Here is a 15,550-nt window from a genome sequence, read left to right as displayed (position 1 = left end):
CTGACCTGGCCACGTGGAGACGGCATGTATAACGGCTCTGCTCCCACATTTCCTTTATCACTCTCCTGATTTAGGACAGTACTGCACCTGAAACCTGTTTAAGGAGCAGCACATTTGCTGGGGAGCAACTAGGTGGCTGCTGCTTTAATACCCAGAGACTATTAACTATATACATGTAGAGACAGCTGTGTTTTCCTGCAAAATCCATTGTGTTCAGCATGTGTGATTTAGTTATCTTCTACTTAAGAAAAAAAGAAAAGTGTTTTATTCTTTTTGTTGCAATGGTGAATGGAATTGTTTCCTTAATTTCTTTTTCTACTTTCTCATTATCAGTGTATAGGAATGCAAGGGACTTCTGAGTGTTGATTTTATATCCTGCAACTTTACTATATTCATTGATGAGCTCTAGTAATTTTCTGGTGGGGTCTTTAGGGTTTTCCATGTAGAGGATCATGTCATCTGCAAACAGTGAGAGTTTTACTTCTTCTTTTCCAATTTGGATTCCTTTTATTTCTTTTTCTACTCTGATTGCTGTGGCCAAAACTTCCAGAACTATGTTGAATAGTAGCGGTGAAAGTGGACACCCTTGTCTTGTTCCTGACTTTAGGGGAAATGCTTTCAATTTTTCACCATTGAGGATAATGTTTGCTGTGGGTTTGTCATATATAGCTTTTATTATGTTGAGGTATGTTCCTTCTATTCCTGCTTTCTGGAGAGTTTTTATCATAAATGGATGTTGAATTTTGTCAAAGGCCTTCTCTGCATCTATTGAGATAATCATTATACCTTATGACCCAGCAATCCCACTGCTGGGCATACACACCGAGGAAACCAGAATCGAAAGAGACACATGTACCCCAATGTTCATCGCAGCACTGTTTATAATAGCCAGGACATGGAAATAACCTAGATGTCCATCAGCAGATGAATGGATAAGAAAGCTGTGGTACATATACACAATGGAGTATTACTCAGCCGTTAAAAAGAATTCATTTGAATCAGTTCTGATGAGATGGATGAAACTGGAGCCGATTATACAGAGTGAAGTAAGCCAGAAAGAAAAACACCAATACAGTATACTAACACATATATATGGAATTTAGAAAGATGGCAACGACGACCCTATATGCAAGACAGGAAAAAAGACACAGCTGTGTATAACGGACTTTTGGACTCAGAGGGAGAGGGAGAGGGTGGGATGATTTGGGAGAATGGCATTCTATCATGTATACTATCATATAAGAATTGAATCGCCAGTCTATGTCTGACGCAGGATACAGCATGCTTGAGGCTGGTGCATGGGGATGACCCACAGAGATGTTATGGGGAGGGAGGTGGGAGGGGGGTTCATGTTTGGGAACACATGTAAGAATTAAAGATTTTAAAATTAAAAAAAAAAAAAAACTAACAACAAAAAAAAAGAAAAGTGACTAGAAAGGAAATCATTTTATTCTAATCAATTCACAAACAATAACATCAGAAAAGCACGCTTAAGAGGCCACAACCGCCTCTTCTGCCCAATCCCAAACTCAATACCATCTCAATGAACTTCTATATAGTGACAATGCCCTCTTCCACTGCAATCGTGAAGCACAAAAGCTATTAATGATTAAGGAGAGGTTTAACAGGTGGTCTCACACTTCACATCTTCACTACTAATTATACTTTAAAGGCTAAATCAACATGGTCACGAGAGGTGATTTTTCATATCATGTCTTCAACTGGAACTTCTTGATTAAGCTAATCCTGCAAATAGAAAAGGTTTGTTAGAAGAGCACTAGCTACATATTCTCAATAAAGCAAAAGTCCTCCAAATGATAAGAGGGATGAAATCCAAGGTTATTAGTTCCTTTCATAAGAAAGCATTTAAGGCATCTTGAAGTGAAGTGAAAGTAGCTCAGTTGTGTCCGACTCTTTGCGACCCCATGGACTATACAGTCCATGGAATTCTCCAGGCTAGAATATTGGAGTGGGTAGTCATTCCTTCTCCAGGCGATTTTCCCAACCCAGGGAGAGAACCCAGGTCTCCCACATTGCAGATGGATTCTTTACCAGCTGAGCCACCAGGGAAGTCCAAGAATACTGGAGTGGGTACCCCATTCCTTCTCCAGGGGATCTTCCCGACCCAGGAATAGTACCAGGGTCTCCTGCATTGCAGGAGGATTCTTTATCAGCTGAGCTATCAGGGAAGCCCTAGGCATCTTGGCACAACCAAACTTCAACTCTACACTTGTCACAACTGAAAAAAGAGAGGGTGTATGTCCTTCTCTGCACAGAGTTCTGAAACAGAAGTATAGTCACTTTGGTATTAGATGGAGCTTCACCATAGATTTCTGATAAAACCTGGCCATGAAATCTCTTAATACCACAGTTCAACCACCTGAAAAAATAAACTTCTGCCATATTTGCTGCCATAAATGAAGGAAGGAAAATGAAAACAAGCATTTTTAATAGATGGTGAATTCCTAGGTTGACAGGAGGAAATTACAAGAAAAAAAAGGGGGGAGAGAATAAGTTGATTGCCAACATTCCAAAGAGCGGAAAGCTCAAAGTCCCACAAAGGGATCTAATAAACTTGTCTTCTCTCAAGGCGGGTGTGTAGACTGACAATGCTCCATCAAATCTTGTGCACATTTCTGGACTCTGGTGAAATCAGCACTAAGGCTGTGCAATAGCCACAGTAAGATCTTGGCACACTAATCTATATCTGCTGAAGGAAGAATTAGACTAAGAACGTAACTGGCAAAAGGTTAACATAATGACTAGAGATCTCTGGACCAGCTCGTTGTTCAGATTATTTTTAGAGTAAACAAAATCTCCTCCAATTTGTCAGTTTAATTTATCAAACACAGACTCTCTAAGTTTTACAGGGTCCAGGAGTACCATTCCGTGAATTAAACAGATGCAAGTTGAATCATGGATTGAGAGGTCACCTACCGTTGGCCAATCTGCACTGTTTCAGCACCTCGCTGAAACCCTCACAAAGTTTAAGGTCACCCTGGCTCTGGGCACACTCCAAAAACTGTTTCACCTCATAGAAGCAGGGGCCATTCTGCTGCAGTTGTGCCGGCTGGGTTCCCTGAGGCTCCTGCAAACAAGCAACATTTAGGACTATTAAAAAAGGAAATCAGACTTACACCCCAGCAAAGAGAAATAGCCACTCTTTGAGGTTAACTGGGGGAACAGAACTAGAATCAGAGGCAAATTAAAGTTCCTATTTCATAACATGAAACATGAAGAAATTTAAAGGCAGAAAGAAATGAGCTGTAACAAAAATTCCAGTCGTAATCAGAAAGATTCACAAACCAGGATGTAATTCAAAGTGGTTATTTGGACATCTAAAGATCAATGGTTCAGTCATGTTTCATGAAGGAAAAAATGGGATTACTACAGAAAAATAAGAGGAACGAGAGCTTTAAGTACACCAGAAATACAATGACGTATATGCCCACTCTCCCTAGAGGAGAAAATTCACAAGTCAGAAAGAAGGGCAGTGGCAAATATTAGGAAAGATATCAGACAGCATTGGAGTCACAAAAAAGATTTCTAAACATTTAACTAAGTTTGAGTCTGGATGAGTTAAGAGTGACCAGGAAAAAATATAAATATTTATATTCATTCATTCATTTACGCCAGGCCACCTGGCTTGTGGAATCTTAGTTATCCAACCAGGGACTCAACCAGGGCCCATGGCTATGAAACAGCTAAGTCTTAACCACTGGACCACCAGGGAACTCCCCAGAACATTTAAAATAAGGGGAAAGGGGCTGCCTGATAGTGCGTCAGGATGAACTGCTACAATTCTACAACTTGGGAAGAAATACCACGTGTACAGGATTCCCTGATGCTGGCCTAATTAAGGCACTAACTCAACTGCCAAATATGGCTCTTGATAAACCATTTTCCACATGTGGAAATAGTGCCAACACATAAGAACCTACAAACAACTAGATTTTCTCATAAAATACACCAGCAAAGAGAACGCTGTCCCAAGTCTTACCTGGTAAGTGATGTCAGGCCTTGCGGGTTCAGCACTGCTTCCTCCACTGAAGCCCCCAGTGATGGCGTGACCCAGAGTGTGGCCGACGGCAGAACCCACAGCCACGCCGGCAGCAGTGGTTGCCATCTGGGCCATCAGGCCTGGCTGCCGGGGAGCGGCAGCAGGGGAGCCGACGGCAGACGGTGGAGCCACTGCTGGTGGCTGAGCTGCGGGCGCTGGCCTGGGCGCTGCTCTCATCTGAGGCGCGCGGCTGTGAAAGAAAGGAACAAAAAGTACGTTCCCATTCCCGCCAGGTTTGGAAACTGTCAACGTAAACAAACAACGCTTGCATATTAAAATAAACCTCAGGGTTTTAAATTATCAAATGATAATTTAAAATACGATACACATACAAGAAAACTTCACAGCACATAATTCCCTAAGCTGTTTACATCATTTCCTCTCTTGAACCTTTTGTTAAGGTTGTAATCACCGAGTATAAACTTCTCTTCCTTGTTTATTTGCAACCATCTCCATGTATTCACAAAGTCTATAGTATCTTTAAGAACAGTTATCCCAAAACTTCATAAAAATCGATGCAACTGTTCATGAGACAAAACCCTCTGCCTTTATGGCGCTGACATTCTACTGAAGGATCAAGTGAGCGTTAAGGAAAAAATACTAAGAGAGCAGCATGTTCTGGGATGTTTCAATTTTAGGACCATCAAGGGAGCTAACAACTGAGTAAAGATGGACAGTCATCTAGGGAAATAAACTAGTCCAATTCCTTCACTTCACAGACTGGAAAACTGAAACCCAACAAGCGGAACTGACTTGCCTGGACTGTTATACCTACACTAGAATCAGTGATTTCCCATCTCCAGGACATCTGGGTATCTTTATTTCACTAAAATGTCCAGTGGCAACCCACTCCAGTATTCTTGCCTGGAGAATCCCATGGACAGAGGACTCTGGCAGGCAACAGTCCATGGGGTCGAAAGAATGGGACACAACTTGGCGACTAAACCTCCACCCAATATGTCCAGTATCGCTCTATAAATCTTTCACATAGATTATACTCTCTGTACATTTTTTAGATTATTTCCTTGGGTGAGCTTCCCTCAGTTAAGGCCAGATCAAAAGTTTATTACTTCTGATCAGGTGGTATCCAGTATCTGGTCTAACTTCACAAAAAATGTGGTTTCCCCTCCTTTGGATAGCACCATCTTTCCATTACTGAACTCCTTCTCTACACTCCTAATACACTGTTTGAACACAATTCACCTTAGTCTAGAGAAGCAATGTGCTACTGTGCTAAATCTTTGGAAGCTGTCACCAGAAAACTGAGACCTTGCTTCTGTATACATAGAGAAGGACACCAGTGAGCGATCCTGAAGAGAGATCTTAGCTCCCTGTCCAGAGATTGAACCTGTCCAGGGTAATCTGGATGAAAATCAGGAATCCTAACCACTAAACTACCAGGAGAAGACTCTTGAGAGTCCCTTGGACTGCAAGGAGATCCAACCAGTCCATCCTAAAGGAGATCTGTCCTGAATATTCACTGGAAGGACTGATGCTGAAGCTGAAACTCCAATACTTTGGCCACGTGATGGCCAAATGAGAATCAACTCATTTGAAAAGACCCTGATGCTGGGAAATATTGACGGTGGGAGGAGAAGGGGATGACAGAGGATGAGATGGCTGGATGGCATCATCGACTCAATGGATATGAGTTTGAGTAAACTCCGGGAGTTGATGATGGACAGCGAGGCCCGGCGTGCTGCAGTCCATGAGGTCACAGAGCTGGACACAACTGAGCAACTGAATTGAACTGAGACCACTTGGGGCTGGAGGCTAGATGCAGAGTTCCTGGCTCTTCCCCTGTTTGAAAGCAAAAATGTTCCCAGGGGGCAAAAACTATAAAAACAGGTATAAAGTTTAACTTAAGTCAGAAACTAGGCAGAAATACACACCCAGAGAGGAGTGCCAGCATCCTGAATGAGGCACTCAGTAGAGAGGTGATTTAAATCACTTATACAGGACAGCCCTTCAGGGTCTTTGTTTATATTTGGCCAATTATCTTGTCCCTTTTTCACACAGTGACTATTCCTAGGACCCTCCCCAAGATGCGTGTGCAACTTTTTGCTAAGGTGGATCACATCGTGGAGGCCTGTGGTATATTCCACACTTATGGGGTGGCTCACCCTCCCTTTCTGACCCCCACGGAGCCTTCCTGCCCATGTGCAGAGAGGGAAGTTTTCCTTGACCTCAGGAATGGACACCGACACCTTATCTCTTCACTTCAGCAGAGCTCAGCTTCTGCCACTAGCTTTGTCCTTAGTATCAGGGCAAGAATAAAGCTTCAGTTTTACCCCACTTGACAAATACCAGCTGCCTGGCCCAGGGGCCCATCTATCTCTTACCTCTGCATGACCTTGGACAAGTCCCTTATTCTGCTTCTTCAGTTTCCTTGTTCCTGTAACAGGAACACACCTACCTTCTGAGGCTATCAGGAGGTGCAACTGACCGTATATTTTACAAGTATTTTACGAACCGGAAAACGTCATGCACACGTGAGACCTTAGCCACGGCATACTGGGTTGAGCCCTTGGAACGCTCACTGCTTATGGAAGGTGCTTAAAGGTTATTTACTTGAACTGAGATACGATCATCTTCCTGTTTATACCATCTTTTTTCTGCTTTTTAAAAAATTGTTATTGTTGCTATTTTTGACGTTTCAGCTAGATTACACTTACAAATATCCACTTTCTAGAACTGGCATGTTTTAACACAAAGTGGACTCTAAAATATGTTAAGAAATAACTCATGGACATTAGAAATTAGGAAGTTTGCACTAACGGGAAAGCTAACCAAAGCCCCATAGCCAGTTTGCGGCGACCGGAGAAAGGCCCACGCCGCCCGACTTCGGACGCCCCCGCCCGTAGACGCCCCGCCGTGCCAAGGCAAAACACAACCTCCCTCTGTGACACGGCACGGGCAGGACCCCAAACCCCGAGGTTGTCTCACCTGGCAGGAGGGGCCACGCGGGAAGTGCGGCTTCGGCTTCCACGAGGCATCTTGACTGCACTCCTAAGCGACGTCCACAAGCCGGAGACTCGGAGACCCTGACGGATTCTGCGAAGAGCGAGAGCGGAAGTTGGGAGGCGGGGCTGGTCTTAGCGCGCGGCCAATCAGCGCACAGGCCTTCCGTTCTCCGACTTCTCCGCGGGTCTGAAGGTCACAGGAAGAGCAGGACGTCACGGCTGCGCCTCGTCGCAAGCAGTTGACGTCAGACGCTCGGCGCCAGGACTGTTTAGAAAACCGGAGGTGGCCGTGGGTTTTGAAACTTTGTCCGAGCTTAGCGCGACTCACAGCCGTTTCCTAGGGCACAAGGACCGTGGCTTTTATCTTCAAACGTTTGCTTATTAATGTGGTAGGTCAGCTCCAACCTTGAGAGAGGGAGTCAGACCTCTGGCGTGGTTGTCCGTGGACCTTGGGTCAGTTACTTAACCTTTCTCACCATTAGGTTCCTCATTTGAGTAAATATTTTTTGAGGCACAGTGTGGGCACATAATAAGAACTGAAATTAGGAAAACGGACAATTTTTCGACAGAGCCGAGTTGGTTCTACTTGTGTTTTGCCTGTTCATCCAGTAAACAAAAGTTAAATTCAGACAGTAGTAATGCCTTTTATCTATTTCACACATTTCCGAATCCCTTCATATGTATTATAGAACTTGTGCCCGTAAGTGGAATGATATTCGTTCACTGATAATGAAATAAGGTGTCCTGAATGATCTCCCAAGTGCTATCTAGGTTCTGGAAACAGAGCAGGAAACAAGACTACCTTCATGGAGTTTAAATTCATAGAGGCGAGACACAAACACCTACATTAATTAGATGGTGGTAATAGGAAGCAAAAGCAAGATAAGCGAGGTATAGAGAGTTAGGGGTCAGAGAGGGCAGGAGTGTTTTTTGAAGGGGCAGTATTTGAACGTAGTCCTTAAGGAAGTGGGGAGGCCCAAGGGTAAGAGCTTTCCTGACAGTGAGAACAGCAATTGCAAAGGCCCCAAGGATCTGTGCTTCAGTGATACTTGGTGGAAAATTCTTTTAACCATATATTTTAGTGCCTCTGCAGTAGGGAACAAGTAAACTAATGGCATTTCATGGCGGGCTTTGTGGAAAAGCCCTTGGGATAGGATGGGTTTTATGGAGGAGAGAAAGCAGAGGTAGAACCTCCATTTCTTCTTGGATGTCAGTCAGAAATTTCCCCCTTTCACCAGAGGTGGCAGAGTTTAAAACAGCCTTTCTGGCAACAGCAGAATGTTTGTGGAACTGAGGGATAAATAATGCAAAAAAAAAAAAAAAATTGTGAAAAACAAAGTATTATTTTCACAGAATTTCTTAAAAGAAATGAAAACTGTAAATGGTAAGCCCTTGTATTTGCCTTTGGATAATTCATAAAAAGAGATGGGAGAAAGGAACCTTATTTATATACTTATTTTTAATTGAAGGATAATTGCTTTAGGAACTTTATTTATAAAGGACATTCTGGGACCAGAAGCACTTAGACTGAGGAGAGCTTTGGATAGACAGGCATGCAGACCAAAACAGAGACAGTTTTAATTTTACCTCGCTAAATCATTCATTCCTAAATTGAGGAGAGAAAATTAGATGTTTCTACAAGGTTATTTTGTGATAGTAAAAGATTAAAAACAGTCTAAATCTCTGTTAGTAGAATACAGATTAAAAAAATTATGGCACACTCACACAATAGCAGTTCAGTTCAATTGCTCAGTCCTGTCCGACTCTGTGGCCCCATGTACTGCAGGCCTCGCCTCCTTGTCCATCACCAGCTCACGGAGTTTACTCAAACTCGTGTCCATTGAGTCGGTGATGCCATCCAACCATCTCATCCTCTGTTGTCCCCTTCTCCTCCTGCCTTCAATCTTTCCCAGCATCAGGGTCTTTTTAAATGAGTCAGCTCTTCGCATCTGGTAGCCAAAACATTGGAGTTTCAGCTTCAGCATCAGTCCTTCCAATGAACATTCAGGACTGATCTCCTTTAGGATGGACTGGTTGGATCTCCTTGCAATCCAAGGGACTCTCAAGAGTCTTCTCCAACACTACAGTTCAAAAGCATCAATTCAGTTCGGCACTCAGCTTTCCTTATAGTCCAACTCTCACATCTATACGTGACTACTGGAAAAACAGAGTTATATAAAGCTACAAAAAAAAAGTTTTTCTGTATATTGATAAGAAATGATTTCCAAGATAAACTGTCAAGAGAAAAAAAGCAAATGGCAGAATTGAGTGCTATTATTTGTGTGAAACGGAGAGAAAAGACCATATTGTGTGTGTATAAAATATATTTAGCTGACAACATGGTTGTCTTGAGGCAGTGGCACAAATTCAGTTAAACAGTAATCAAAATTTGAACAAAGAACTCTTGCAGGCATTACAGATATTTGATACAGACATTTGGCTGAATGGACTCTTGATGATTGCAGTTAACGATTGCAGAGGGAGACAAAGGGTAAAGGGAAGAATACCCTGAAGGCTAAGATAAATAGCAGGAGCTTTAAAACTTTGCAGACTTTGTTCCATAAATTTCATATCTAGGAATTTTCAAAAGTTGTGAATGTGAAAGAAATTAGCCATAAGGATGCTGACTTAACAAAATAGGGAAAACCTGAAATACCCTAAGTGTCTTGCAATGTATTTTGAATTAGTTAAATAAGTTCTAGTACCTACATATGATGAAATGTTAGGCATCCATTTAAAATGTCATAGAAGAATATGACATGAGAATTGTCTTCACAAAATATTAAGTGAAAGAGCAGATTATAAAATAGTATATACAGTATGTATTTTGAGAAAGTTCATATATATTTTAAAAACTGGAATTATATACAGCCTAGTAGTGATGTTATCCATTGGATACTGCTGTCTCTGCTGCCTTCCTTTTTTTTTTTTTTTGGCCTGTCTCTATTTTCTGATTTGTCTACAGTGAACACACAATGAATAAACCTACCCTGGTGGTTTAAAACATGTCCTCAAATTCCTTGACATTCCCTTCAAAAGGTGGAGCCAAATTAAATTCTCCAACCTTATGAGAGACCCTGAGCTAGAACTACCCAACGAAGCCGCTTCCAAATTCTTGACCCACAGAAGCTAAGATAGTAATTTGTTACACAGCTATATGTAACCAATACACATAATTTCTACAGTGACCATATTTGAATTTTAAAAGCTCTACTATCTGAAATGGGCAAAATCTAGAACACTTTACGGGTTGCTTTAACATAGCTGATGTCTATCTGGGTATGCTGTACTTTACAGCAGAAATTGCAAGGAACTGAGATGTTTAAGACACTAAGGTCCATACACTGTGTACTCAGTTGCTCAGCTGTGTCCTACTCTTTGCGACCCCATGGACTGTGGCCCGCCAGGCTCCTCTGTCCATGGGATTTCCCAGACAAGAATACTGGAGTGGGTTACCATTTCTCACTCCAGGGGATCTTCCTGACCCAGGAATCGAACTCGTGTCTCCTGCATTGGGAGGTGGATTCTTTACCACTGCGCCACCTGGGAAGTCCATACACTGTAAATGTAGTTTTGTGTTTGGATAACTAAGACCTATGTATATGATTATAGTGCCTTGCACATACCAGACAAAAAAGAATGAATGAGTTTAACTGATGATCTAAAAGTACAAAATACTATAAAACAAGTTGTTGTGTTGTTTATATGAAGTTCTAAAGGATTTTAAGGGAATGGATATTCAGTGTGAATGATGGCTTCAGGGAGAAAGTGGCACTTTTAAGTATAGCTGACACTAGTTGTAGAACAATTAAAATTGATTAAGGGCACCCTGAGTAGGATAGCACAGATTTAAATGAAGAGGAAGAATTAAATATGGTGAGTTTAGAGGACAGAGACCTGTGTCAAGAACCAGTGTGTTTTTGGAAGCTGTGAGAAACAAATTTAAGAAAATCCAATAGATGATTTCCAGCACAATATAAGGCTTCTAAGCTTTTTAACCTACAAGGTAACAGCAGTCACTGAGGGTTTTGATATGATTAAAATGATCTTCGGGAAGATTAATCTTGCCATGTCTGAGGTGTAGCAGAGGGGGACTAAGGGTAAGGAAACAAATCCTGAAGGCTATGTAAGACAGTGGTGATGGGAACATAAATATTAGTAACTACTTGCCTGTTATGTATCAGGCCGAGAGCTTTATATGCATTATTTCATTTATGCTTCCCAAGAACTCTTGAAGTAAGTACTGTATCATTCCTAACTTATAGGTAAGGATACAGATGTATAGAGTTTAAGCAACTTGCCCAAGTCCATACAGGCATTTTACTCCAAAGCCAGGACTCCTACCACACTGCCTGAATGTTGGAGACATTTGAAAAGAATTAATGAGTGAAAGAACTTAAGGCTTCCTGACAAGAGAGGAAAAAGAGGGATCATGTTCTGTAAACTTAAAAATAATTCCCATTTATTGAGCACCGATTATGTGCCAAGCCCTTAAGTGTGTTAGATGTTTTATATACTTTATCAATAATCAGTTTGGCAGGGTACTGCTACTGCTGCTAAGTCACTTCAGTCGTGTCCGACTCGGTGTGACCCCATAGACAGCAGCCCACCAGGCTCCCCCGTCCCTGGGATTCTCCCGGCAAGAACACTGGAGTGGGTTGCCATTTCCTTCTCCAATGCATGAAAGTGAAAAGTGAAAAGGAAGTTGCTCAGTCATGTCCGACTCTTCTCGACCCCACAGACTGCAGCCCACCAGGCTCCTCCATCCATGGGAATTTCCAGGCAAGAGTACTGGAGTGGGCTGCCATTGCCTTCTCCGTTTGGCAGGGTAACCCAGTATTATTCCCATTTTACAAATGTGAAACCTGAAGCTTGGCAGAAGTTGAAAGTGGTTACCACTCAAAGTCTGCTGAATGCCAGGTCAATGAAAAGCCATTGCTAGGATTAAAATTCAGGTTGCTCATTCCAGAACACCACCCTTCTTTCGTCAACAGGGACTCACCACTGGGTGCAAAGGCCTGACAGGATGCAGGCTGAAGAGACAGGAAAGGGACCCTCCCATACTCTGCATAATCTTTAATTCTTGGACTTGGAATTTGTGGGTGGTTCTGAGCCACAAAAGGATGTCTACAGTTGATGAAAATGGTGGTGGTGGGAAGAGTGAATGTTTTTGAGTATCTGTTATGTCTTCTAACTTGTATGGCCTCTGGAAAGTTACTTGAATTCTATGCCTCAGAATCCCCTGTAAAATGGAGATAGCATTCACTTCAAAGGATTGTTGTGGGCCAGTAGTGCCGAGAACCTAGCATACACCATTTAAATTTAAAATACTTCTATTCTGACAAACAAATATTAAGGGTACACAGTCCTAGGTGACATTTGAGTTAAAGTCTTATTATACAAATTCCTATCTTTGTTCTGCCTGTATTCATCTGTCACTTCTTTACACTTAAGAACTCAAATATTTGTGGGCTTGAAACAAATTACCATAACAACTTAACCAAAAAAAACACCAGAAGACTTAAAATGCCACTCTTGCTGCTCTCTTTTAATGAAAAACCCTAAACCCTAAGCAGGCATACCCACTTGGATGTTACTTAACAATCAGTAAGGAAAAGACACTGAAGCAGTAAACTTAAGCGATGATGAAAAGAAGTTCTGCTGACCAACATGGACTGCTCCCCTTAGGACCACAATTACAGCTGGAGTCAGAAAATACTTATATCAGGTCCTTTGGGTATGGGTATCCTGTAGAAAACCAGACAAAAAACAAAATTCAATTATTCTCTTTAGTCCGTGCATAAACACTGCCATTAAATCCCTTCCTTGTATTTTTAGGAAGATGTTTTCTGCGTTTCCTAGCCCCGTCTACCCAACTACAAATTTCCAAAATATAATTTTACACTATTCTAACCGCAGCCGGGAGAGAAGCTGGGAGTTTAGGGGGCCCACTTGGCTACAGGGCAGCCTCAGAAGGGGGCGACTGTGCCGAGTCGAGTCGCAGGGGACGGATCGGAGCGCCGCTCGGGCGATCGCACGGCTCCGCGGGGCCCGGGCCGCTGGCTGCCCGCACGCACCGGCGCTCAGGTGAGACGGGTGCGCGGCCGGGGCTGCAGCTGGCGCTGGCGACGCTTGCGCTGGCTGTTCAGGAGCTTTTGCGCGATCTTGCGCTCGTGGCCGCCGGGCACCAGCCAGTTGGTGCGCAGTTCTCGCTCACGCCGCGTCCGGCCCTTAATGCGACCGGCCCCGCAGGCTGGGAAGTCGCGCAAGTAGTAATAATCCGGGCAGTCATAGTACTCCTCCTCGGAGCCCAGCGGCGGACACACGTCGGGTGGCGGTGGCTGGGCTCGAGGCTGGACAGTGGGAACAGCCAAGTCCATCGCGCCGGGTCGCCCGCTTGGGCGGGCGCGCGCGTTTCTGAAGGGCCACGCCCCGCGCTTCGATTGGCTTCGCTGGAGGGGGTGTGGCCTAGGGCTGACGTCACAGAGCTGGGATACTCCCCGGCGTGAGGCCTCTGCGCTGCACGCAGTCCGGGGAACCATGGCCTTTTTCTCCATCCAGTTCTGTAAACCCTCAGTGGGAGAGGGGCATTTGGCAAACCCAATCGAAGACTCGTTTAAGTCGGTCAAAAGTGGGAAATTAGCCAATTATCAATAGTGAAGGGGCTGTGCATTCGTTGGGGTGATCAACAATGAGCATTTTGTCAAGTTATTTGATGACATGAGTTAAGTGCTCAGTAATGGTGGTTTGATCGCTAAACCGTGTCGGACTCTTGCGACTCCATGGACTGTAGCCTGGCAGGCTTCTCTGTCCATGGGATTTTCCAGGCAAGGATACTGGAGTGGGTTGCCATTTCCTTCTCCAGGGGATCTTCCCAACCCAGGAATCGAACCCAGGTCTCCTGCATTGCAAGCATATTCTTTACCAACTGAGGTAAAAGGGAAGTTTTGCGCAGTAATGATGCAAAATGAAAAATAGGGTTCTGAAATAATACCTCTGGTATCCCAGAAATGTATTTTTTAAAATTGATCCATTCGTTTGTCTGCACCGGGTCTTAGTTGCAGCACACGGCTGTTCTACCTTCGTGGCCGGCATGTGGAATCTGTCGCTGGCATGTGGGATCTAATCGCCTGACCAGGGATGAACCGTTCCCTTGCATTGAGAGCGCTAAGTCTTAGCGACTGGACCAGCAGGGAAGTCCCCCAGTAATATATTTTTAAAACACATCTAGATTAAAAGGAAATGCATCAGAATGCTAAAAGTATTCCTGCTGCTAGGGACATACATTAGTTCTTTTTCCTTTCCATAGTCCATGTGTTTGATAAGCAGTAGGAAATAAGTATTAAGCGAGCAATTAAGGGAAAGTTACCTTGCCTGGTGGAAGGCCAGGAAACGCGCGGCAATTTCAGATTATCCGCGGGTGCCCAAGTACTGTGGTCAGGGGACGCTGGTGTGATAGCCTGATGCTCTGGCAGCTCGGGAGTGAGGGCCGAGTCGGGGAGCAGCCGCGCGCGCCCTGCATCCCACCCGCCAGCCCCAGCTACGTCCAGCCCCGCGGGCATGGGGGAAAGGATGTTCGCGCAGAGCAACAGAGGCTAGAGGAATCAGGCCGGGTGTTCGGCGCTGAGAAAACGCCAGGCTTACTTCCTCGCCGGGGGCGGACGCACCGCGGAGCAGGAGTCATTAACATCCAGCGGCACCCGAGGCTCTGCGGCGACTCCCAGGTCTAATTGCCTAATTACTGTCTCCCTAAACGCTGCTCTCAGGGTATTATTGCCAAGAATGCTTTTGTTGCGTTTGGTTTAACTAGTGCAGATAATTCTCTTCCCACAAATATTGCAGCCATCCCCCCTGGGGACTTTTCTTTTTAATAGATGGAAAATAATTCTCTACTTAAAAAGAAAAAAAAAAAAAAAGGCCTCAGATATTTGATCTTGCTGAGTTTCTGTCAGTGACCAAGTTGCCAATTTGAGTTTTTTTCCCCTGCTCTCTAAAGTCGTGTCCCTGGTGGGGCGTGGCCTACATACCGAGCTCTGAGGGCAATTTTGGTAGTTCCTTAAATGAGCAAGTCTCAGGAGAGTATTTTTAATAAAACACCCAGGGGATTTTCTCTTCCACCCTCGTGTCTTACACCTGCTACTGGGAAAGAGACAAACTAATGTTTATTCCTATACCACTCTCCCACACATTATCTCTTAAAAAAAAATCTCTTTAGAATTTTTAATGAAAATATTCAGACATTCTCAAAAATGAAAATAGAACAAAGAACTCTCATAGCCCCTCACAGGGGGGCTTTTGCACAGTTATCAAGATCCTGTCTGGTTTGCTTTATCCCTTTCTGTTTTGCTCTGCTACAGATCTTAAGTTATTTTACTCCTGTGCATCCAATGGTTTAGTCACTAAGTGGTGTCAGACTCTTGCAACCACATGGACTGTAGCCTGCCAGGCTGCTCTTTCCATGGGATTTCCCAGGCAAGAATACTGAAGTGGGCTACCATTTTCTTCCCTAGGGAATCTTCTCGACCCA

The 15,550-nt window shown here is 43.7% G+C and overlaps 2 protein-coding genes across 3 annotated transcripts; both read right to left on the bottom strand.

Annotated features, from left to right (window-relative positions):
* Positions 1-1,459: 1,459 nt before the first annotated feature.
* CHCHD2 (coiled-coil-helix-coiled-coil-helix domain containing 2) lies at positions 1,460-7,127 on the bottom strand. 2 transcript variants are annotated; one of them, XM_068968543.1, is made up of 4 exons: positions 7,007-7,127; positions 4,001-4,250; positions 2,934-3,088; positions 1,460-1,746 (listed from the first exon to the last, which is right to left on the bottom strand). In XM_068968543.1, exons 1-4 carry the CDS (start codon positions 7,054-7,056, stop codon positions 1,710-1,712), a joined length of 492 nt encoding a protein of 163 aa, XP_068824644.1. In that variant the 5' UTR covers positions 7,057-7,127; the 3' UTR covers positions 1,460-1,709. The 2 variants fall into 2 exon arrangements, with proteins under 2 accessions (XP_068824644.1, XP_068824645.1); XM_068968544.1 differs by having other exon boundaries at positions 1,466-1,746; positions 2,938-3,088.
* Positions 7,128-12,671: 5,544 nt separating this feature from the next.
* Positions 12,672-13,403, bottom strand: NUPR2 (nuclear protein 2, transcriptional regulator). The gene is made up of 2 exons (XM_068969597.1): positions 13,101-13,403; positions 12,672-12,771 (listed from the first exon to the last, which is right to left on the bottom strand). Exon 1 carries the CDS (start codon positions 13,401-13,403, stop codon positions 13,107-13,109), a length of 297 nt encoding a protein of 98 aa, XP_068825698.1. The 3' UTR covers positions 12,672-12,771; positions 13,101-13,106.
* Positions 13,404-15,550: the final 2,147 nt, after the last annotated feature.

The sequence above is a fragment of the Capricornis sumatraensis genome, chromosome 3 (assembly GCF_032405125.1).
Source record: "Capricornis sumatraensis isolate serow.1 chromosome 3, serow.2, whole genome shotgun sequence".
In the NCBI taxonomy this organism is placed as follows: domain Eukaryota; kingdom Metazoa; phylum Chordata; class Mammalia; order Artiodactyla; family Bovidae; genus Capricornis; species Capricornis sumatraensis.
The sequence above is the reverse complement of the archived record's forward strand: the minus strand, read 5'-3'. Positions and strand labels throughout refer to the sequence as shown.